Source organism: Oncorhynchus mykiss, chromosome 25 (assembly GCF_013265735.2).
Source record: "Oncorhynchus mykiss isolate Arlee chromosome 25, USDA_OmykA_1.1, whole genome shotgun sequence".
NCBI lineage: Eukaryota > Metazoa > Chordata > Actinopteri > Salmoniformes > Salmonidae > Oncorhynchus > Oncorhynchus mykiss.
This window is the reverse complement of record NC_048589.1, coordinates 34,453,033-34,477,511: the sequence shown is the minus strand read 5'-3', so window position 1 is coordinate 34,477,511 and position 24,479 is coordinate 34,453,033. Positions and strand designations below refer to the sequence as shown.

Sequence of the window (24,479 nt, the reverse complement as noted above, 5' to 3'; positions counted from 1 at the left end):
AATTGGACCGGCATATCCTGTTTCCATCAGTCAGATCATGACTTTTTTTCCCTCCATGCATTAGGTAATTCATCTGTATGAAATGCTTGTTACTTACACACACACACACACACACACACACAGAAATTTGAGGAGGTGAAGGCACTAGGATGAATCCTCTGAGGGGTGAGGCCAGGACGGGTAACATCAGCTAATCAGTGTGAGGCTGAGACGGAGAGAGCATTCGCCAGGCGGTCTACTTATAAACCAACTTCAGTGAGAGAACATCCTAAACCCTGACCTACTTCAGAACTTTAAGACTGTTTTCTCTCCTGAAAGCTTGGCACCGAGAAAAGATAAGATACAAGAAAAAGAAAAAAAAACAGCAACTTAACAGCCAGCCCACACAGGTGTTTATGTTGTCTCCCACAGTGGATTACATCAACACACACACAAATATCTTGATTTCAACTGATTCATGTGCATTTCAGATGTCATTTGAAATATATCACATGCAGTCCATCACATCATAATATATTAGCAGTAGCAGTAGACAAATAAATATAATTAATAGAACATATAGCCACAAATTGTCGAGCAGCTTTGCACCTTCTAGTCATTCTATGTCTATGAAAGTAGTCTGGGGACAGACAGTCTGTCAGCCACCGAGCTGAACAGCATCCTGTTCACTCGCTTGCACGCACAGACACCCTGAAGTAGAATCCTGTTAGTGTTTATCTCTTGAGAGGAAGAGGGGGGATGAGGACAACTCCAACCCCCTCCAGCCAGCTGGCTGTCTTCTCCTGGATCTGTCCCCGCTTTGCCTGCCTCATCTGGCCCAGTTCCCCCAGCAGGAAGTCCTCTCTCTGCTGCAGCTTGACGATCAGTGAGGAGGCCTGGACTTGGACCATCACCGTGCCTGTCCCAGACACCTTGCCTGGCAGCACTGCCCCATCACAGGCTTGTGGGAGCACAGACCCTGGCCTACAAGGCTGGTGATGGTTGGGAAGTGGCTGTGGCCCCTGGAGACTTGGCCTGTAACTACAGCAACCAGATGTAGGAGTTGAAGTACAGGACTCAGCAAAGCCATGCAGCCTGAGAGCCACTCTCCTCTCAATCTCCTCCAACTCCTCAGCGTCTTGAAGAACACTCTGCGCTTTTCTGTTCTGTCGGGACAGAAGAAGAAAGGAGGCATTGACAAACAGTTCAGTGCAATGAATTGCAGGATAACTCTGCCTCTTTCAGTATATCATCTGAGACAATTACTTCCTACTAAAATGTTTTAATCTCTAAAACAAAATGACTGCTAGGCCCCAGCAGCATTTCATTTACACTGATGACTCTCATGGGGGAGGAGTGTGTGTGTGCTTGTGCATACGGCATTAGTGCATTCATGCGCGATAATGGGTGAGAATTTGGCAGACATTTTGATATTGCACCAGACACTTCCCACATTAGTGTAGAGAGAGAGCGAGAACGAGAGAGAAAAAGAGAAAGAGATTGAGAGGGAGGGAACGAGAGAGGATAATTAATGTAGCCTATATTATTAGGTGACCTAGATGTGCTGATTGTGAGGTTGGTAATAATTCCCAGCTGTATCAGTGTAATGATATGAATAAAATTGGAAGCTATGCAAGCCTAGAGTCTGGAGAGAAGCAATAAGCAAATAGGCTATATAGCATAATGAAATGTAATGCTGTACACAAAAGCACAGATTTAGGCATTCATATTCCAAATGAAAGAGCTCAATTCACAAGCCACTTGAATTGAGAAAATTATTCCAGAAAATGATTTCCCAAAGAGAGGAAGAGAGAGAAAGAGCGAAAAGGAGAGAGAGGAACAGGAGCACATAATGCCATCAGACCCACTCCCACTTGAACTGCATAATGCAAGTCCTCCAGAACATTGAAGTTCCCTCTTTTTGCTCTGACAAATTCTCTTTCTCAAAATGTCCTAAAACATTTCCTCTCCTCCTTCAGTCCAATGACCTGAAAGAACTGACGAGGTGAAAGCCAATCTAATGATGAGCTTCCACCTGTCCGGTCTTTTCCAATCATTGAAGACAGTAGAGGACGAGAGGACGGAATTTCCTACAATTTATAAAGAGCCAAACGTTGATTCCTTGCCAGTTGGTACTCACCTGCTGTGTGAGGGTGTGCATTACCTGTCTTGTGTATGTGTCCTTCAGCCCTGTGTGCAGCCTCAGCAGCATGTTGTCCAGTTGTTCCAGACCCTCCTTGTCCTTGTAACCGTAGGGAAAGCACCTATTGACAACTTGGTGTACAGGTGACATGTTCTCTACAGTGTCCTCCTCTCTCAGGTCTGAGAGCTGGCTGTCCACAACACTATCCTAGGGAGAGAGGGAGGAAGGAGCGAGGAGAGAAGGAAAGAGAGGGTTGAGAAAGTGAGAAATAGAGAACCACTGTTCATAATGCATGATCCTGGGAAAATTAATATCAAACCTCAAAAGTTTTGTTATTAAATTAAAGATGCAATATGTAACTTTTGGGGTAACCCAACCAAATTCACATAGAAATATGAGTAATAGATCTGTCATTCTCATTGAAAGCAAGTCTGAAAAGCGGTAGATATGTTCTATGTGCATTATATCTATGATTCCCGTTCTTAAAGTTTTGTCTCTCTTACTTTGGGTTTTGTACACCAGCTTCAAACAGCTGAAAATACTATATTTTTTGTTAGGGAAAATATATTTCACAGCGGTTTAGATGGTACAATGATTCTCTACACTACACTTGCTTGTTTTGTTACATGAACTGAAATTAGGCAAACTATTTGAATTTTAGCAACCAGGAAATGGCATGTAAAAATAACAAAAATCTTTGATTTTCTCTGAGCTCCTCCCTTCTCTCTCCTTTCACTCTCTGCTCCTGAGTGGTGCAGCGGTCTAAGGCACTGCATCTCAGTGCTAGAGGCGTCACTACAGACCCTGGTTTGATTCCAGGCGTTATCACAACCGGCCGTGATTGGGAGACCCATAGGGCGGCACACAATTGGCCCAGCGTTGTCCGGGTTAGGGTTTGGCCGGTGTAGGCCGTCATTGTAAATAAGAATTTGTTCTTAACAGACTTGCCAAGATAAATAAGGGTAAAAAAAAAAGAGCTTTTGTCAAGATCGGACTTCCTGTGTAATTGCAGCTCTCGTCCAATATTGATCCATGTGGGTCTAGTTCTAATCAACTGCCCAACAGCAGCCTCCCTCCTAGGAGAGAGGTCAGATAGAGTCCAGGCACAGACATACTATAGGCATTGTCGCAAATTGTACCCTATGTGGCCCTGGTCAAAAGTAGTATGCTATATATGGTTTCATTTGGGACGCAGGCCATGACTGTGGATAAACTCCATACAGGCTTATGGCAGACTCTACACTAACCCTCCAACAGATAACGATACATCATAGACCAGGTCCTGGGGCCTCCATACATTCAACACATACGCTGAACAAAATATAAAATGCAACATGTAAAGTGTTGGTCCCACGTTTCATGAGCTGAAATAAAATATTATCCATATACACAAAATGCTTATTTCGCAAAAATTGTGCACAAATTTGTTTACATCCCTGTTAGTGAGCATTTCGACTTTGCCAAGATAATCCATCCACTTGACAGGTGTGGCATATCAAGAAGCTGATTGAACAGCAGGATCATTACACAGGTACACCTTGTGCTGGGGAACTGCAGACCACGTGTAACCACGCCAGCCAAGGACTTCCACACCCGGCTTCTTCACCTGCGGGATCATCTGAGACCAGCCACCAAGGCAGCTGATGAAACTGGATCTCAGGGAAGCTCATCTGCATGTTCGTCCTTACCAGGGTCTTGACCTGACTGCAGTTCGGCGCGTAACCGACTTCAGTGGACAAATGGTCACCTTCAATGGCCACTGGCACGAGGGATAAGTGTGCTTTTCACAGATGCATCCCAGTTTCAACTTTACCGGGCAGATGGCATTGTGTGGGCGAGCGGCTTACTGATGTCAACATTGTGAACAGAGTGCCCCACGGTGGCAGTTGGGTTATGGTATGGGCAGGCATAAGCTATGGACAACAAACACTAATGCACGGCCCTATGTCACAAGGATCTGTAGACATTTTCTGGATGCTGATAATGTCCCAGTTCTTCCACGGCCTGCACACTCACCTGAATTGTCGCCCATGAGCCTGTTTGGGATGTTCTGGATTGAAGTGTACGACAGCGTGTTCCAGTTCCCGCTAACATCCAGCAACTTCGTACAATCATTGAAGAGGAGCGGGACAACGTTCCACAGGCCACAATCAATAGCCTGATCAACTACGCAAATGAGATGTGTCGCCCTGCATGAGGCAAATGGTGGTCACACCAGATACTGACTGGTTTTCTGATCCACGCCATACCTTTGTCACAGATACTTTATTTTTTTAAACAGATGCATATCTGTATTCCCAGTTGGGCTGTCCCTGACCAAAAAATATCTTAGTCGACCAGGATTCATCTGTTCTTTCGACCAATCGATTGGTTGAAAATGTTAAAATTTGTTTGATTCTGTATATAGACACATCCTATGTTTGAATCAAATCAACTATATGCACTGAGCTTGTCTGATGCTTTAAACCACACTGTTTGATTAAATCATTAAAAGAGACAAATGACTAGAGGGAGTCAGACCACAAATCAATGTGATTGTGCTGCCTGGCTCAGACTTTCTGCGTTGTGTTAAAAATAAAAACACGGTGGGTGACTGTGTGCCGGGCTCCCATTGCCTGTCTGTCCTCCCTGCTGCAACATCCACCACAGAACATCAGTGTGTGTAGCGCTGTCCCTGTTGCTTGAGCTGCAACATAACTCAAGCCATTTCTGACTGAAAAGTTGTTACCGAAATCCCTAATTTGTTTAGGAAAAACATTCCCTATTCCCTGAACCCTTGCTCTCTTCACATAAAACATGTGAGCATCGCATGCATGTGACCAATAGGGCCTGAGCTATAGCCTATTATAATCACATCAATACATTGGTTATAACTAACTTCGAACATAGTAATGTCGACAGCAAAATGGATGTGAAGGACGTGAAAAATACATTGGAAATGGGTGAATGTTTACTGGTTGCTCAGGAGGGAAAGGGGAAGGCAGATGTGTGGAAGACATGTGACTTAGTTGTAGAAACTACTGGAGATTCAGATAAAGGAGGGTATAGGAACAAGCACTGCGTGAGTATAATGCGTACCAAACTGTTGCCGTTAGATTACAATATTATTTTTACTGACCATTTGGGACAGTGTAAAACACTAAATAAATAAGTGTAACAGAGAGTCTGTTCTAACACCAACAAAATATATATATATATATATATATATATATATATATATATAAAGTCTTTATCACAGCTCCATTTGTTATTTAATTTTAAAAACTAAAATGCTTGATTGCATTTCACATCATTATGCTCGTATGCTGTGTGATGGCATGAACGAATGAATGATTGATTGATAGATACAGTAGCCTATATATTGAATTATAGGCCTAAATCAGTTACGGTATTAAGACTAAACAGGATTCGCTCTTAGGTCTATACAAAGAACCTATATGAAGACTACTAATGATAATGACATTACTTATTATTATAATGAGGATCATAATAATAACAACAATAATGAGATCAAGGAAAAGGGAAGGTTATTATAATAAATATTTTTTTTTTCTACAATTTGGAACAGTGTAAACACTAAATAAATGAAATAATACCAGAGAGGCTGGTCTCACGAAAGAAAACGGGTAAAGTCTTTATTACAGCAAAGCAAAGATTAAAAACAGACCATCTGTGATATTGTTGCGTGAGGCTTGATGCTCACAGAATCAGTAGGCTATTAAACACACACTCAAACAGGCAACAGAAGCAGCTTCTCTCTTATTTCTGTACATGCATATGGATGATTTATAAAGCCAGGCACATTTAGCAGTTAGGTTGTTGATTATAGACCTAATTAAGTTGGGGTTTCCTCTCTCCTCTTAGACAATAAGGCAAGGGCTGTTTTCTCTTCTCCTAACTCTGCTGCTGCTTCCGCCACATTGTTCTCAACACCAATATGCTGGTTAACTTTGCTATGATGCACATAGCAACATGGTCTAGGAAAAGTCGCCAATAAAACAGCGTACTGATATGTTTCAGAACCGTGGACAACGACCACTATCCAGCGAGGGAGAATGCACGTTTGTTAGAAAATAATTTGTTGCACCATTGTTCTTACATAATATAACCACATACAATTTCAGTAGCACGTCTTATACTGACGGACTGTGCCACCCCCACGGCTTCCACAATGGATCAGTCCACTCAGACAAGCGCCAATCAGACAGGTGTCAGGTACACCATGATTATTTATTTTTTGTTGCTACTGCTCAAGTAAAGAAATCTCAGTCAACCAACAGCCTACAGACCAAACAATCGACCAGTGAACTAAATGGGGTCAGTCGTAATTCCCAGTCATGTGAAATCCATAGATTAGGGCCTAATGATTTTATTTCAATTGACTGATTTCCTTATATGAACAGTAATTCAGCAAAATATTTGAAATTGTTGCGTTTATATTTGTTTATATTATAAACCAGGTACTACGGGTCCTGTATGCTGATAGGCTAAAACAGCATTCCAGCCATTTGTATGTCAGATAAAATATACCACTGCTATGATGCAAAAATAATTGTTTATTGTTCAATGTATGTTGGTAACCAGTTTATAATTCCTCCTATAGGTCTCGAGAAATTCTGAAACGGATCATTAATTCACATTTGATCTACATCAAATCTTAAAAGTTATTCCCAGATATGTCCCCAAAAAAATGTTACCCAATTTTTAAGTGATAAGACAGTAAACAGCAAGACTAGCAAGTTGGGACATATTACATTTCTCACAAAAGGCAACAAAGCTTTATTTTTTAATTTGAAATGAAATGGCTTTGAGGTGGATTAAAGTACTAGTTGAAATAATTTTCACATTAATGTAGTCGACTGGACTTTAATAATCAAAACCCTGGGAGTCCAACTGTGGGTTTCAAACACACTGATAGAAACACCATGAAAGGAAGCGGTTTCTGTTTTACTTTAGGGAAAACACTCAAAGGACTTCTGATAGGTTTATTTCTAATGAAACTGCACTTCATTTTGAACTTCTACAATCCTCAAATCCACTTCTCTGTGATCTGCATGCAGAGAGGGAATCAGAGCAGGATGACTATTGCCAAAAACATCTCCTGTCCATGGAGGCTCTCTTAATAACTTCATGTCAATCTGACAGAGATGAGAACTCAGAACGGTAGTGAATCATTCTGTCAGACACTGCAGAGGTAGTTCATGAGAGTGAGAAAGAGGATATGTAGTTCTATAAATGTATGTACTTCTGTCCTTGAGCTGTTCTTGTCTATGTCATTCTGTATTATGTTTCATGTTTTGTGTGGACCCCAGGAAGAGTAGCTGCTGTTTTGGCAACAGCTAATGGGATCCTAATAAAATACCAAAAGATACAGGTAGTACTAGTGGGAAAGAGCAGGTTAGGAGGCTATTAGTTCCTTAATAATTGTGTTTCACTGTCTCCATGTTGGTTTTGTTTAAAAAAAAAAAAAAGAAATGCCATGCAAAACCTAGTGAATTACACTGTAGAGTAGACAGAACATACTAAAGGACTGGTTAAAAGCAGTGCTGAGGCACTGAGAAGACAGAGGAAGCACTACCCTTACCATCCAGCACCAGAAGAGTGGCTCCTGTCTCTTCCACTCCAGGTAGGCCTCCAACAGCTGACTGAGAGTCTGCAGACGCTCCACCTCCTGCAACACACAGACAGACAGGGGACATTCTTTTAACCCAGCCTGCCTCAACCACTGTCAGACACACACAGACAGGAGACATTTAGCTCATAATTAATGCTCTCAAAAATCTTCATTGGTTTAACCTGCCTGTCTTGTCTTCCTCAAAACATATGCATGTTTATTTGATTTCATCTGCTAGTGAGCTGAGCTCTATGGCCTACTTTAGTTTCTGCCAGGCATGTTTCTCTCTGAGTGTTACTCCATCTCCCCAGGTGCTGCAGGTAGTTACTGCCTCTCCATTGTGTATTTTTGTTGTGTCGCTAATAATATGACATTTAGGAGATGCTTTTATCCATAGCGACTTATAGTCATGCGTGTATACATTTTAAGTACAGGTGGCCCCGGGAATCAAACCCACTACACTGGTGTTGCATGTGCTATTCTCTACCAACTAGCGTTACACGGTATACCGAAAACCTCTGTACTTTTTCAGTACAAAAAAAATGGTTAGATACTAGAATTTTTGTTACGTTTGGTACTTTTGTCAAATGTGTTTCACGTGATTGAGAGGATCAAGTCTGTCTATCAGTGCAGCCCCTTTATAGTGTGAAGAGCAAAGTTCCTGCTCCACTACCTCACCCATTGCTAGAGCTGTCTGGGCTGCATTAGCGCCCCACTCATGATGCACAGAAGTTAACATGATTGAATACTTGAACACTTACAATGCAAGACGATTCCGGTAGCTTCCAGCTTTAATTGTAGGGAAACTTCCCTTGCTAGCTTAGGCTACAGCTGAATTCACTACCCTGGTACTTTGTTATGATCATATGCTGATTACATAATATATGCTGATTTCAAAGCTGATTGTCACCAAAAACGTTTTTAATTCACTTGGTCTCCCTCACTTCATCTCCCTCGCCTTCTGTCTGGTTTCCACTAGGTTCCATAGCTAAAGTCAGGTTAAATAGCTAAAGTCAGGTTCCATAGCTAAAGTCAGGTTCCATAGCCACTTTCTGCCTTGCAAATGAACTCAATCATTTCTTAAAAAGAGACTACACACTTTCATAAAATAAGAGATTGCTTCTTCTATGCAAATGTTGTTGATCAGTACAATAAAATATTGAATACTATTGAATACTATGCATTAGCCTGTATTGTGAATAGACCTAGGCTACATCTTGAGTTACCCAATTATCTGTTTTTTTTAAATAAACTTGTACCCCTTTTTTGTGGTATCCAATTAGTAGTTACAGTCTTGTCTCATCGATGCATCTCCCATACAGACTCGGGAGAGGCAAAGGTTGAGAGCCATGCGTCCTCCGAAACACGACCCTGCCAAGCCGCACTGCTACTTGACACACTGCTTGTTTAACCCGGAAGCCAGCTGCACCAATGTGTTGGAGGAAACATCATACAACTGGCGACCGAAGTCTGATCGCAGGCGAAGGGCCCGCCGCAAGGAGTTGCTAGAGCGCGACAAGGAAATCCTGGCTGGCCAAACTCTCCCCTAACCCGGAAGACACTGGGCCAATTGTGCGCCGCCTCATGGGTCTCTTGGTCACAGCCGGCTGTGACACAGCCTGGGATCGAACGCGGGGCTGTAGTGATGCCTCAAGCACTGCAAAGCAGTGCCTTAGACCTCTGCGCCACTCGGGAGATTTACCCAGTTTATCAATATAGAGATTTATCATTCAAATAAATGATTACCATTATGTTGTTTTGTATTTAGTCAAATTTTATGTATGATTGTATAATTGATTCAATTAATGCATACATGGCTGTCTCAAAGAAATATGCAATGATAATTGAATGCAAAAGATGCCCAACGACTGAAGAGTGGCAGGTAGCCTAGTGGTTAGAGCATTGGGCCAGTACCCGAAAGGTTGCTTGATCTAATCCCCGAGCTGACAAGGTAAAAATCTGTCATTTTGCCCCTGAACAAGGCAGTTAATCCATTGTTCATAGGCCATCATTGTAATTAAGAATTTGTTCTTAAATAAAAAGAGAGCAGTAGCGGAGTCTGTCTGGATCAATTGCCATTCTGTGACTTTGGCTAATCCACCTTTTTTTAATGTGGTATCGAGTATCGTGATACTAAACCTGATATCGAAATCAAAACTCTGGTATTGTGACAACACTACTACCAACTGAGCTACAGAGGACACCAGAGCTCCTTCACTGCCTCATTGGCTGGCATTGGTACAAAGCACTGTTTCGGTCAAAGGCTAAGTAACGGTACAGGATGATCCTCCCTGTGGAGCTTTCCAGCTATTAAAGAAACAAAGTAGTAGAGATCTCTCTCTCTCTCTCTCTCCCTCTCCCTCTCTGGCTTTGCACATCACTCACATCTCTCCCAGGAGGGCTGCACCAGGGCCTTCACTACTTATAGTGTCAAAACACACTCTGGGAGGCAGAGGTTCTTTGGTCGTGTCTAGATTTTTCTTTCCCTCCCTTTTCAGAAAACAAGCACTCAAAAATAAATCTTTCTACTTGTCTCTCCCTTTCTCTCCCCGTGCCCTTCCTAGTACTGACTCCCACTGCAACAAACTGTGCCCTAAGAAACACCTGTTACATGGTGAGGATGTACCCCTTAAACCCTACTGCTTAAAAGATCTCTCACTTTAAGGAGAAGGCTTCTGTTCCTCAACCAACAGATTTCTAAAGCGTGGAGAGATACAGAGAGATACCCACCAGCAATGTTCGCAAGAACTCTTTACAAAGAGGAAATAGGTATACTGTGCCTCTCCTTCCTCATCTGTGGTTTGTGATCTGTGGTTTGCCTGTGTCTGGTGATGGTAGCTGTGTTGAACATGATGGGGACAGGGGCAGGAGGAATAGTCACCTTTTTCAGGGCAGTTGAGCACATGCTGTGATGGTCATCAGAAGAGGGCTGGGAGGTGGACGTGGAGGGCATTGTGCTGGAGGAAAGGACCTGAGAAAATATGAGTCAGAGGCTATGGTGGTTATCCATTTCACCAGAACACACAGATTGAGAGACATTGGAACAAACCAGTATGACGATAATGATGTTCACACTCCATTGGTTGCATTATTGTGAAGTGTCTTTTGGGTTTTTAGAAAAGTGTTTTAAAAATTAGAAGTATTATTACGGTCCAGGTTGAATGACTTGCCTGGTGAAGGAGTCTAGCTCTTTCCTCTTGAATGGAGAGCAACCTCCGCCACTGGAACCTGAGTTTCCCATACTGCCATTGGAGTCTCCTGAGGAGTCCGTCTTCCTTCAGGCCTCCTTGGCCATCTACATCCACAACGGAGCCTCCCTCTCTGGGGCTACTCAGTGAGATCTGAGATAAATCAAATCAAATGTGATTTGTCACATGTGCCGAATACAACAGGTGCTTACTTACAAGCCCTTAACCACCAACGCAGTTAAGAAAAATATGTGTTAATTTGAAGCTAGGGGGCACTATTTTTATTTTTGGAAAAATAACGTACCCAAAGTACATTTCTCAGGACCAGATGCTAGAATATGCATATAATTGACAGTTTAGGATAGAAAACTCTAAAGTTAAAAAAACTGTAAAAATATTGTCTGTGAGTATAACAGAACTGATATTGCAGGCGAAAGCCTGAGAAAATTCCAATCAGGAAGTGACTCTTATTTTGAAAGCTCTCTGTTCCTATGCATCCCTATTGACCATTGAAAGGGATATCAACCAGATTCCTTTTTCTATGGCTTCCCTAAGGTGTCTACAGCCTTTAGACGTAGTTTCTTCAGTTGAAGAATGAGCGTGAACGACCACATTACGTAAGTGGTCAGGTGGGGGCTCTCAGAGTGATTTTTGCGCAAAAGAGAGAGGCGGCCATTGTTCCTCCCGGTCCTAGTGAAAAGCCAACTGTCCCGGTTGATATATTATTGAATAGATATTTGAAAAACACCTTGAGGATTGATTATAAAAAAAGCTTGACATGTTTCTGTCGACATTATGGATATAATTTGGAATTTTTGTCTGCGTTGTCATGACCTTTATTTCCGGTGGATTCCTGGGCATAACGCTTCAAACTAACGGAGGTATTTGGATATAAAACATATATTTATGGAACAAAAGGAACATTTGCTGTCTAACTGGGAGTCTCGTGAGTGAAAACATCCGAAGATCATCAAAGATTAATTTGATTGTTTTTCTGATTTTCGTGACCAAGCTTCCTGATGCTAAGTGTACATAATGCTATGCTATCGATAAACGTACACAAACGCTTGTATTGCTTTTGCTGTAAAGCATAATTTCAAAATCTGAGACGACAGGGTGATTAACAAAAGGCTAAGCTGTGTTTCGCTATATTTCATGAATATGAAAGACTTACAGAAAACGTTTGACCTCTGTTATATACCCTTTGTTGGCAATGACAAAGTATTGAGAAACTTTTGTAGGTGACCAAATACTTATTTTCCACCATAATTTGCAAATAAATTCATTACAAATCATACAATGTGATTTTCGGGATTTTTTTTCTCATTTTGTCTGTCATAGTTGAAGTGTACCTATGATGAAAATTACAGGCCTCTCTCATCTTTTTAAGTGGGAGAACTTGTACAATTGGTGGCTGACTAAATACTTTTTTGCCCCACTGTATATGGACATAAATTATTAACTTTATCGAACATTTATTGTGGAACTGGGATTCCTGGGAGTGCATTCTGATGAAGAGCATCAAAGGTAAGTGAATATTTATAATGCTATTTCTGACTTCTGTGGACTCCACAACATGGCAGATATTTCTTTGGCTGGTTTGGGCTCTGAGCGCCGTACTCAGATTATGGCATGGTATGCTTTTTCCGTAAAAAAATGTTAAAATCTGACACAGCGGTTGCATTAAGGAGAAGTTCATCTAAAGTTCCATGTATAATAGTAGTATCTATTATCAATGTTTATTATGAGTAGTTCTGCAAATTGATGTGGCTCTCTGCAAAATCACAGCATGTTTTGGAACTACTGAACATAACACACCAATGTAAAATGAGATTTTTGGATATAAATATGCACTATATCGAGAAAAAAAAAACATACATGTATTGTGTAACATGAAGTCCTATGAGTGTCATCTGATGAAGATCATCAAAGGTTAGTGATTAATTTTATCTATATTTCTGCTTTTTGTGACTCCTCTCTTTGGCTGGAAAAATGGCTGTGTTTTTCTGTGACTTGGTGGTGACCTAACAATCGTTTGTGGAGCTTTCGCTGTAAAGCCTTTTTGAAATCAGACACTGTGGCTGGATTAACGAGAATGTTATCTTTAAAATGGGGCCCAATCCTTACATGTTTGAGAAATTTGATTTATGAGATTTCTGTTTGAATTTGGCGCCCTGCAATTTCACTGGGTGTGTTCCCAGACAGGTTAAAGAGCAACCATAAAATAACAATGGTGAGGCTATATATAGGGAGTACTGGTACAGAGTCAATGTGAGTGGGCACCGGTTAGTTGAGAGAATTATGTACATGTAGGTAGAGGTAAAATGACAACGCAAATAGTCCGGGTAACCACCAGCTGCTCAGGAGTCTTACGGCTTGGGGGTAGAAGCTATTAAGAAGCCTCTTGGACCTAGACTTGGTGCTCCGGTACCGCTTGCCGTGCAGTAGCAGAGAGAACAGTCTATGGCTAGGGTGGCTATTCTTTGACAAGTTTTTGGGCCTTCCTCTGACACCGCCTGGTATAGAGGTCCTGAATGGCAGGATGCTTGACCCCAGTGATGTACTGGGCCGTACGCACTACCCTCTGTAGTGCCTTGCGGTCGGAGGCCAAGCAGTTGCCATACCAGGTGGTGATGCAACCAGTCAGGACTCTCTCGATGGTTCAGCTGTAGAACTTTTTAATGATCTGAGGACCCATGCCAAATCTTTTCAGTCTCCTGAGGGGGAATAGGTGTTGTCGTGCCCTCTTCACGACTGTCTTGGTGTGTTTGGACCATAATTGTTTGTTGGTGATGTGGACACCAAAGAACTTGAAACTCTCGACCCACTTCACTACAGCCCCGTAGATGTTAAAGGGGGTCTGTTCGGCCTGCCTTTTCCTGACGTCCCCGATCAGCTCCTTTGTCTTGATCACGTTGAGGGAGAGGTTGTTATCGTGGCACCACACAGCCAGGTATCTGACCTCCTCCCTATAGGCTGTGTCATCGTTGTTGGTGATCAGGCTTACCACTGTTGTTTCGTCAGCAAACTTAATGATGGTGTTGGAGTCATACTTGGCCATGCAGCCATGGGTGAACAGGGAGTACAGGAGGGGACTGAGCATGCACCCCTGAGGGACCCCCATGTTGAGGATCAGCGTGGCAGATGTGTTGTTGCCTACCCTTACCATGTGATCGAGTTGCAGAGGTGTTTAGTCCCAGGGTCCTTAGATTAGTGATGAGCTTTGAGGGCAGGAGTGCCTTTACCTCACCCTCTGACAATCACGACCAAAGGCTTGAGTCTAGAGAGTAAAGGTTTGTCTGGAGGGCACTCCACAAGATAGATCCATCTCAACATCTCCAAAGTGGAGGGATCACAGGGTAATTACAAGGCATCTTTTTTCTCTTTAAATATTCATGGAATTTTGAATGATTTTCAGATTAGGGTGATTGGTGGGTTTTAAGTGTTTAAGACCAGAACGTAAGAGACTAATTCTAATTTATTTATGAGAAAGGGGGAAATGTTTTTTGTTCTCTCATCTCCTTCCACTTACAGACATGGATTTCTAGTTCTATTGAGTCAGAAACTCATCCTCAGCAGAGCAACACTGCCACCTGCTAGACAAATATGGCACTGCCACTTCAAATCAGTGTAAAAACAAAAAGATTTAACTTTTGTTAATACGGGTGGATTTTATTCATACACAAAACATATTTTGCTATAAGACTTGAAAAAGAATGTCACCGTGGGTGGGAGTGAGAGGATATCCAGCTCCAGGGATCTTGCTCTCAGCAGGGCCTCCAGCAGGCTCCCTGAAGACAACACCCACCCAAACGCCACCAGCAGCTCTCGGCTCCCAACTTCACTCCTGGGACAGAGCCCGGCAGTCGTCACAACAATCCAGCTGGCACCGTAACCACACTGCCAGAGTGCCTCTCTCACATGGCTGTCTGCAGAGACACAATCACAATGATTCATTGAAGACAAAGAGTATGAAATGGACATAATAGCTACAATGGACACTATTCATACAGCATACGCACTCCTCCATAAATAATTACACTTACCCAAGTCTGAAAGTGTTGTGCAAGAACATTCCAGTAGCAGTGTTTTCAGAAGAACACTATGAATGAGCTTCCAGAACTCCACCACCTGAAATACACATTCCAAGGTAAGCAACCACCTGATGACTAAAGGAGATAAACAAATATCCCTTCTGTCATATGATAGAGCTCTGGTCCAAGGACGTGTGTCTATCAGCACACTGAGTGCAGCCCCGTGATAGTGTGAAGAGCAAAGTACCTGCTCCACTTAAGAGAGGTGTGGACTCGAGTCACATGACTTGGACTCGAGTCAGACTCAAATATGATGACTTGCAACTCGACTTTAACACCAATGACTCGTGACTTGGACTTGAGCCTTATGACTCGACCTGACTTGATACCCTCCCCAAGCCCAAATATTAAAAATTATGCTAATAAAAATAAAATAAAAAAATGTGCAGCTAATCAAATTGTGCCAGCTGAGAAAAAGTTGTGCGTGGCAGTCCAGAGGAACGTCGGCGGGTGAATTCAGGTGGAGCCCTTGGGAAGATGATACCCCAAATTATTATTTTCAGATATAAAGACGACGCTGTATCAACAAAAAATTGATTGCAACTTGCAAAAATGCGGGAAGAAATTAGACAAAAGTTCCAATTTTGTTTGACATTTGAAGCTGCACAACTGGCTAGGCAGTTGGTAGCTATAAGTTAACATGCTTGAATAATGCAACACGGCATGTAGAAATGGTTAATTACTGTTCGCAAAACAATGTCCATACAGGCTAGAACACTTACAATGCAAGACGATTCCGGTAGCTTCCAGCTTTAATTGTAAGGAAACTTCCCTTGCTAGCTTAGGCTACAGCTGAATTCACTACCCTAGTACTTTATTATGATCACAACATGCTGATTTCAAAGCGGATTTTCACAAAACACGTTATTAATTCACTTGGTCTCCCTCAAGCAAATGAGTTAGATTAAAATGCAGCCCCTATAATCGATGGAGATCTCAAAAGTTGTTTATTTTGTATTATTGTGAAATGACAGCCTGCACAGACAGAGAAAACGAAGACGGCGCCAGAGAAGATGGCTGACGTTTTACGTGCTCCTAACCGATTCTGTATTTAAGTTTGTTTGTTTGCGCTGTTTGTAACTTATTTCTTTACTTATTTTGTACATTATGTTGCTGCTACCGTCTCTTATGACCGAAAATAACTTCTGGACATCAGAACAGTGATTACTCACCACAAACTGGCAGAAGCTTTTTTTCACTTTAACGAGTCCGACGAGCGCGACGTGAACGACATACTGCTAACGACATACTGCTTTCCCGGGAACAGGGGGGAAAAAAAAGAGGATGAGGTCGGGCTACCTTCTGAGAATTCGTAGGCGATCGAATAAACCCCCCACCCCTGCCTTCCGTTCTTCTAGCTAACTTGCAATCATTGGAAAATAAAATCGATTAACTACGAGGAAGATTAAACTACCAACGGTACATTCAAAACTGTAATATCTTTTGCTTCACAGAGTCATGGCTGAATGACAACATTCTTAACACACAGCTGACTGGTTTTACGCTGTATCAGCAGGATTTCGTAGCTGTCTACATACCATCACATACCGATGCTGGCACTAAAACCGCACTCAATGAGCTGTATTCCGCAATAAGCAAACAGAAAAATGCTCATCCAGAGGCGGCGCTCCTAATGGTCGGGGACTGTAATACAGGGAAACTTAAATATGTTTTACCAAATTTCTATCAGCATGTAAAATGTGCAAACAAAGGGAAAAAAAATCGAGACCACCTTTACTCTACACACAGAGACGCGTACAAAGCTCTCCCTTGCCCTCCATTTGCAAACCCTGGGACTAAATATCTCCCTCTGCGGTACTGGAGCGCCAAGTCCAGGTCCAAGAGGCTTCTAAACAGCTTCTACCCCCAAGCCATAAGACTCCTGAACATCTAATCAAATGGCTACCCAGACTATTTGCATTGCCTGCCCCTTTTACCCTTTTACGCCGCAGCTACTCTCTGTTATTATCTATGCATAGTCACTTTTATAACTCTACCTACATGTACACTACCGGTCAAAAGTTTTAGAACACCTACTTATTCAAGGGTTTTTCTTTATTTTTACTATTTTCTACATTATAGAATAATCGTGAAGACTTCAAAACTATGAAGAAACACATGGAATCACGTAGTAACCAAAAAAAAGTGTTAAACAAATCAAAAATATTTAATATGGGAGATTCTTCAAAGTAGCCACCCTTTGCCTTGATGACAGCTTTGCACACTCTTGGCATTCTCTCAACCAGCTTCATGAGGTAGTCACCTGGAATGCATTTCAATTAACAGTTATTTCCTTCTTAATGCGATTGAGCCAATCAGTTGCGTTGTGATAAGGTAAGGGGGGTATACAGAAGATAGCCCTATTTGGTAAAAGACCAAGTCCATCATTCGAGAAATGACAGTCCATCATTACTTTAAGACATGAAGGTCAGTCAAAATGGAAAATTTAAAGAACTTTTAATGTTTCTTCAAGTGCAGTCGGAAAAACCATCATGCGCTATGATGAAACTGGCTCTCATGAGGACCGCCACAGGAAAGGAAGAGACGGAGTTACCTCTGCTGCAGAGGATAAGATCATTAGAGTTACCAGCCTCAGAAATTGCAGCCCAAATAAATGCTTCACAGAGTTAAAGTAACACACATCTCAACATCAACTGTTCAGAGGAGACTGTGTGAATCTGGCCTTCATGGTCAAATTGCTGCAAAAGGACACCAATACGAAGAAGAGACTTGGGCCAAGAAACACGAGCAATGGACATTAGACCGGTGGAAATTTGTCCTTTGTTCCGGAGTCCAAATTGGAGATTTTTGGTTCTAACCGCGGTGTCTTGTGGGTGAACAGATGATCTTCGCATGTGTATTTCCCACCGTAAAGCGGAGGTTGTGTTTTGGTGTGGGGGTGTTAAGTTTAGTTTATAAATTTGACCATTTAAAAAGACAATCACACATAAAACTTGAAAAAGCCATACATGCACATGAATAAAATCATTGAGGATAACGCACAACAAAGTCTGGGACTTATTTCAATTGTGGTCCTCTTGAAGCAAGATCGAACACAGTATGGCAGTGAAATAATAAAACAAAAACAGAGAAGAACATCTCTCTCATCATTCCAGTTACATCATAGAGATTATTCATATGGGCACAGAGGACATCAAACATATTTTTACTTCATTTTTAAAGCTGTCCAAAGAGGACGTTGTTTTTATAGGCAGAGGCAACTCATTCCACTCTGAGGCTCCAGTATACAAGAAAGTACCATTCCCAGCATTACCAACCTGTATAAGCACACATCAGCAACACCTGATCTGGTGCTGTGATTGTGTGCATCCCTAACACGAGGAAAGTAATCACTTAGATATCTGGGCGCAGGACTATAAATACTCCTGTAAACCAAACCTAGTCTAATCTGGGACACCCTAGCCTCAACAGGCAGCCAGTTTAGTTCCTGAAAGCAGCTCCAGTTTAGTTCCTGAAAGCAGAGTCCTCCTCCCGTGGACTCACCTTCAATACTAATCAAATCAAATGTATTTATATAGCCCTTCGTACATCAGCTGATATCTCAAAGTGCTGTACAGAAACCCAGCCTAAAACCCCAAACAGCAAGCAATGCAGGTGTAGAAGCACTACCCTGATCAGTTTATTCTGGGCTATCTGGAGCTTCCCCTTCATAAATTTAGATAAGCCCCCAAACCAGGAAGTACTAGCATAGTCAAAATGGCATTGAATGAGGGCAGTAGCTAGCACTTTCATGGAGTCCTTATCAAGCAGCTTGGACTTTCTAGCCAAAAACTTAGTCCTGGCATTAACCTTCCCTAGCACCTTATTGGCCATGCTCACACCTCCCAAGCTTGCTGGTGTCACTGTCTGTGATTTATTTAGAAGTCAAGGCACACTTCACCAGCATGGCTACCACAGCATTCTGCAGCGATACACCATCCCATCTGGTTTGGGCTTAGTGTGACTGTCATTTGTTTTTAAACAGGACAATGACCCAACACACATCAAGGCTGTGAAAGGACTATTTGACCAAGAACGAGAGTGATGGAGTGCTGCATCAGATGACCTGGCCTCCACAATCCCCCAATTTCAACCAAATTTAGATGGTTTGGGATCGGTCGGACCGCAGAGTGAAGGAAAAGCAGCCAACAAGTGCTCAGCATTTGTGGGAACTCCTTCAAGACTGTTGGAAAAACAATTCAGGTGAAGCTGGTTGAGAAAATGCCAAGAGTGTGCTAAGCGGTCTTCTAGGCAAAGGGTGGCTACTTGAAGAATTTTGATTTGTTTAACACCTTTTTGGTTACTACATGATTGATTCCATGTGTTATTCCATAGTTTTGATGTCTTCACTATTATTATACAATGTAGAGAGTAGTAAAAATAAAGAAACACCTTTGAATGAGTAGGTGTTCTAAACCTTTTGACCGGTAGTGTACATATTACCTCAAATACCTCGACTAACCAGTGCCCACGCACATTGACTCTGTACCGGTACCCCCTGTATATAGTCTCACTATTGTTATTTTACTGCTGCTCTTTAACTACGTGTTACTTTTATTACTTATTCTTATCTGTATTTTTTAAACTGCATTGTTGGTTAGGGGCTTGTAAGTAAGCATTTCACTGTTAGGTCTACATCTGTTGTATTCGGCGTATGTGACAAATACAATTTGATTTGACAAAAGTGGTCCAGCACTAGCAACATCTGTACTTCGACGAGCTTCAAATGTATACTGAATCCAGTCACTATACAGCTCAACAACTCACCACATCCTCTCCTTTGTTAAACTTAGCCCGTCTGAACGTTTCTGCACTTGGTACACACTCCAAACCTAGTGAATATAGAAGTTTACAAAGTGATTCAATCACTTCTTTCGCTTTGACACTCTTTTCACGTTGCATTTTAAACTTTGTGGACAAATAGATTCTTCAACTTGCCCGGTGACGCTAAAAACTTCCGGGTAGTACAGTCGTCATAGGTTCACTTCCGTATTTGGGTACATCTACACGTCTGATTGGGTAGTAAATGTAATGGAACTGTACGACGTGTTCGTAAATTCACTCTGGAGTGCCAGAGTGCACTCGTAATATTCAGGGCGTTGTTAGATTGTCAGTTTATAAATTCAGAGCATTTCGCTCTTAGAGTGTTCAGAGCGCACACTGGACGCTCTGGCCGAGGAGAATGGTTGATCCGAGCGTACTTACCTCAGAACGGCATTAAAAGCACCCAAACTAACTGGCTAAAGTTGGCTAGCTATTCCCAGACACAAATGAGAGAACACATCACTCTGACCATTTTACTCAAACTAGCAGAGCTGGTTAGGCTGTTTTCTTGTTATCTATAGCAGTTGGTGACTGTTACTGTTCTGCTGGCAACTGTTACTGTTCTGCTGGGGGTTATAGACGCCGGTCATATTCAACGGGTTTTGAGCGTTTGTAAATTCATCAGTTATCTTGTGCTCTGGCACACTCAGAAGAGAGTGCTCTGAAATTGGACTAGATAGCCAGAGTGAATGGAATGTATGATTGTACCCCTAATCAAAGCCGGTAAACTACACTAAACAAAATATAAATGCAACATGTAAAGTGTTTTTATTTATTTTTTTTATTTTACCTTTATTTAACCAGGCAAGTCAGTTAAGAACAAATTCTTATTTTCAATGACGGCCTGGGAACAGTGGGTTAACTGCCTGTTCAGGGGCAGAACGACAGATTTGTACCTTGTCAGCTCGGGGGTTTGAACTCGCAACCTTCCGGTTACTAGTCCAACGCTCTAACCACTAGGCTACCCTGCCGTGTTGGTACCCTGCTCAAAACTTTATACATGCACAAAAGGCATATTTCTCTCAAATGTTGTTTGCACATTTGTTTACTTCCCTGTTAGTGAGCACTTCTCATTTGCCAAGAGAATCCATCCGCACATAAAGAAGCTGATTAAATAGCATGATCATTACACAGGTGCACCTTGTGCTAGGGACAAAAGGCCACAAAATGTGCAGTTTTGTCACACAAACACAATGCCACAATGTCTCAAGTTGAGGGTATGTGCAATTGACATGCTGAATGCAGGAATGTCCACCAGTTATTGCCAGAGAATTTAATGTTCTGAAACAAAGCTGAACATGTTACAGTTCTTACATGGCCTGCATACTCACCAGACATGTCCCCCATTGAGCATGCTTAGGATGCTCTGGATTGACGTGTATGACAGCGTGTTCCAGTTCCCGCCAAACTCCTCAGTAAGGAAAGTATCTATTGGCTGTCCTAAAAGTCGCTAAATGACGTCATCGCCTAATTTGCATAATTGGCCATGGTCATGTAATTGTGATGGATGCTGAAGGAGAGTACTAACTTTGTGGGAGACAAAAAAGGGAGTAAAAAACACCTTAAATTTGTTTAGAACGACAAATGAACTTTCTTCTGTCGATTCTGTTTTTTTTTTTTAATGTCACAATTCCAACCCTCCTCCTTTATCCAGGCAAGTGTCCCAAAAGAGGCACTCTGGCAGAGCTAGATTTCATAGATGTGATATGAACACTGCAATAACAAGAGTAGACTTACTTATTGTTTATACCTGAATAGATTACGCCATTGTCTTGTCAAATAATAGTGTATGTACATATTTATAATGCCCTCATGAAATAACCCCATAGAACACCACAAAACATGACTTCAATCATTTTTAATGCAACATACCAAATTTCAACATTTAAAATGCTATTTAAAAAAAATCATAAACATCTCGGTATATATTTATTTTATACAAAACATGCCTATTAATATACAAACTTAAGAAGAAAAAAAAGTACTATTAGCTAAGACTAGAGCTAAATATATATATTTAGTTCTTCCATCTTTCTAAAATACAGTATTCATCCATGCACAGAAAACACTTCAAATTGTTCTCCCCTAGCCTTCACCCCGTTTTGTGCAACCTCATATTCCTCCTTCAAGGCTGCATACAGGTCCGAAACTAACGTCCTTTATGCATGCAAGCCGAGTGTGAGGTCCTTGATGCATGCAAGCCGAGTGTGAGGTCCTTGATGCATGCAAGCCGAGTGTGAGGTCATTGATGCATGCAAGCCGAGTGTGAGGTCCTTGATGCATGCAAGCCGTGTGAGCATGCAAGCCGAGTGTGAGGTCCTTGATGCATGCAAGCCGAGTGCGAGGTCCTTTATGCATGCAAGCCGAGTGCGAGGTCCTTTATGCATGCAAGCCGAGTGTGAGGTCCTTGATGCATGCAAGCCGAGTGTGAGGTCCTTGATGCATGCAAGCCGAGTGCGAGGTCCTTTATGCATGCAAGCCGAGTGTGAGGTCCTTGATGCATGCAAGCCGAGTGTGAGGTCCTTGATGCATACAAGCCGAGTGTGAGCATGCAAGCCGAGTGCGAGGTCCTTGATGCATGCAAGCCGAGTGCGAGGTCCTTTATGCATGCAAGCCGAGTGTGAGGTCCTTGATGCATGCAAGCCGAGTGTGAGGTCCTTGATGCATGCAAGCCGAGTGTGAGCATGCAAGCCGAGTGTGAGGTCCTTGATGCATGCAAGCCGAGTGCGAGGTCCTTGATGCATGCAAGCCGAGTGCGAGGTCCTTTATGCATGCAAGCCGAGTGCGAGGTCCTTTATGCATGCAAGCCGAGTGCGATGTCCTTTATGCATGCAAGCCGAGTGCGAGGTCCTTTATGCATGCAAGCCGAGTGCGAGGTCCTTTATGCATGCAAGCCGAGTGCGAGGTCCTTTATGCATGCAAGCCGAGTGCGAGGTCCTTTATGCATGCAAGCCGAGTGCGAGGTCCTTTATGCATGCAAGCCGAGTGCGAGGTCCTTGATGCATTCAAGCCGAGTGCGAGTCAGGAATCGTGAGACAATAAGACCATCACCACCCATACAAAAATGTAAATGTGCTTTTTGGAGCAGGGCATCAACATGCACATAGCCCACCTTGGTTGGTTGTTAAAAATAAATACAAAATGTCTTGCTCACGAATGGGAATGTAACCTTGTCCCCAGGCTAGAGAGCCGGCTGATAGACAAGACCAATGGGCATGTACCTTTTAGAATGTTTGTGTAGTTACCTCAGAGGAGGCTGTTTCATAAGTGCAACAGTGACATACAGTGGGGCAAAAAAGTATTTAGTCAGCCACCAATTGTGCAAGTTCTCCCACTTAAAAAGATGAGAGAGGCCTGTAATTTTCATCATAGGTACACTTCAACTATGACAGACAAAATGAGAAAAAAAACAGAAAATCACATTGTAGGATTTTTTATGAATTTATTTGCAAATTATGGTGGAAAATACATATTTGGTCACCTACAAACAAGCAAGATTTCTGGCTCTCACAGACCTGTAACTTCTTCTTTAAGAGGCTCCTCTGTCCTCCACTCGTTACCTGTATTAATGGCACCTGTTTGAACTTGTTATCAGTATAAAAGACACCTGTCCACAACCTCAAACAGTCACACTCCAAACTCCACTATGGCCAAGACCAAAGAGCTGTCAATGGACACCAGAAACAAAATTGTAGACCTGCACCTGGCTGGGAAGACTGAATCTGCAATAGGTAAGCAGCTTGGTTTGAAGAAATCAACTGTGGGAGCAATTATTAGGAAATGGTAGACATACAAGACCACTGATAATCTCCCTCGATCTGGGGCTCCACGCAAGATCTTACCCTCTGGGGTCAAAATGATCACAAGAACGGTGAGCAAAAATCCCAGAACCACACGGGGGGACCTAGTGAATGACCTGCAGAGAGCTGGGACCAAAGTAACAAAGCCTACCATCAGTAACACACTACGCAGCCAGGGACTCAAATCCTGCAGTGCCAGACGTGTCCCCCTGCTTAAGCCAGTACATGTCCAGGCCCATCTGAAGTTTGCTAGAGAGCATTTGGATGATCCAGAAGAAGATTGGGAGAATGTCATATGGTCAGATGAAACCAAAATATAACTTTTTGGTAAAAACTCAACTCGTCGTGTTTGGAGGACAAAGAATGCTGAGTTGCATCCAAAGAACACCATACCTACTGTGAAGCATGGGGGTGGAAACATCATGCTTTGGAGCTGTATTTCTGCAAAGGGACCAGGACGACTGATCCGTGTAAAGGAAAGAATGAATGGGGCCATGTATCGTGAGATTTTGAGTGAAAACCTCCTTCCATCAGCAAGGGCATTGAAGATGAAACGTGGCTGGGTCTTTCAGCATGACAATGATCCCAAACACAACCCCCGGGCAACGAAGGAGTGGCTTCGTAAGAATCATTTCAAGGTCCTGGAGTGTCCTAGCCAGTCTCCAGATCTCAACCCCATAGAAAATCTTTGGAGAGAGTTGAAAGTCCGTGTTGCCCAGCAACAGCCCCAAAACATCACTGCTCTAGAGGAGATCTGCATGGAGGAATGGGCCAAAATACCAGAAAGTGTGTGAAAACCTTGTGAAGACTTACAGAAAACGTTTGACCTCTGTCATT

At 42.4% G+C, this 24,479-nt stretch overlaps 1 protein-coding gene across 1 annotated transcript; it reads right to left on the bottom strand.

Moving 5' to 3' along the window:
* Positions 1-364: 364 nt before the first annotated feature.
* Positions 365-19,997, bottom strand: tedc1 (tubulin epsilon and delta complex 1). Its single transcript, XM_021585275.2, has 8 exons — positions 19,786-19,997; positions 14,971-15,055; positions 14,648-14,853; positions 10,907-11,077; positions 10,618-10,707; positions 7,707-7,793; positions 2,144-2,329; positions 365-1,145 (listed from the first exon to the last, which is right to left on the bottom strand). The coding sequence occupies exons 1-8, from the start codon at positions 19,918-19,920 to the stop codon at positions 714-716; spliced, it is 1,392 nt and encodes a 463-aa protein (XP_021440950.2). The 5' UTR covers positions 19,921-19,997; the 3' UTR covers positions 365-713.
* Between the last annotated feature and the right edge of the window lie 4,482 nt (positions 19,998-24,479).

Coding starts and splice junctions, on each gene's coding strand:
- tedc1 (XM_021585275.2), bottom strand. CDS start 19,920: ATGCAACGTGAAAAGAGTGTCAAAGCGAAAGAAGTGATTGAATCACTT. Junction 15,056..19,785: donor TTAACAAAGGAGAGGATGTG/GTGAGTTGTTGA, acceptor TGTGTATTTCAG/GTGGTGGAGTTCTGGAAGCT. Junction 14,854..14,970: donor CACAACACTTTCAGACTTGG/GTAAGTGTAATT, acceptor GTGTCTCTGCAG/ACAGCCATGTGAGAGAGGCA.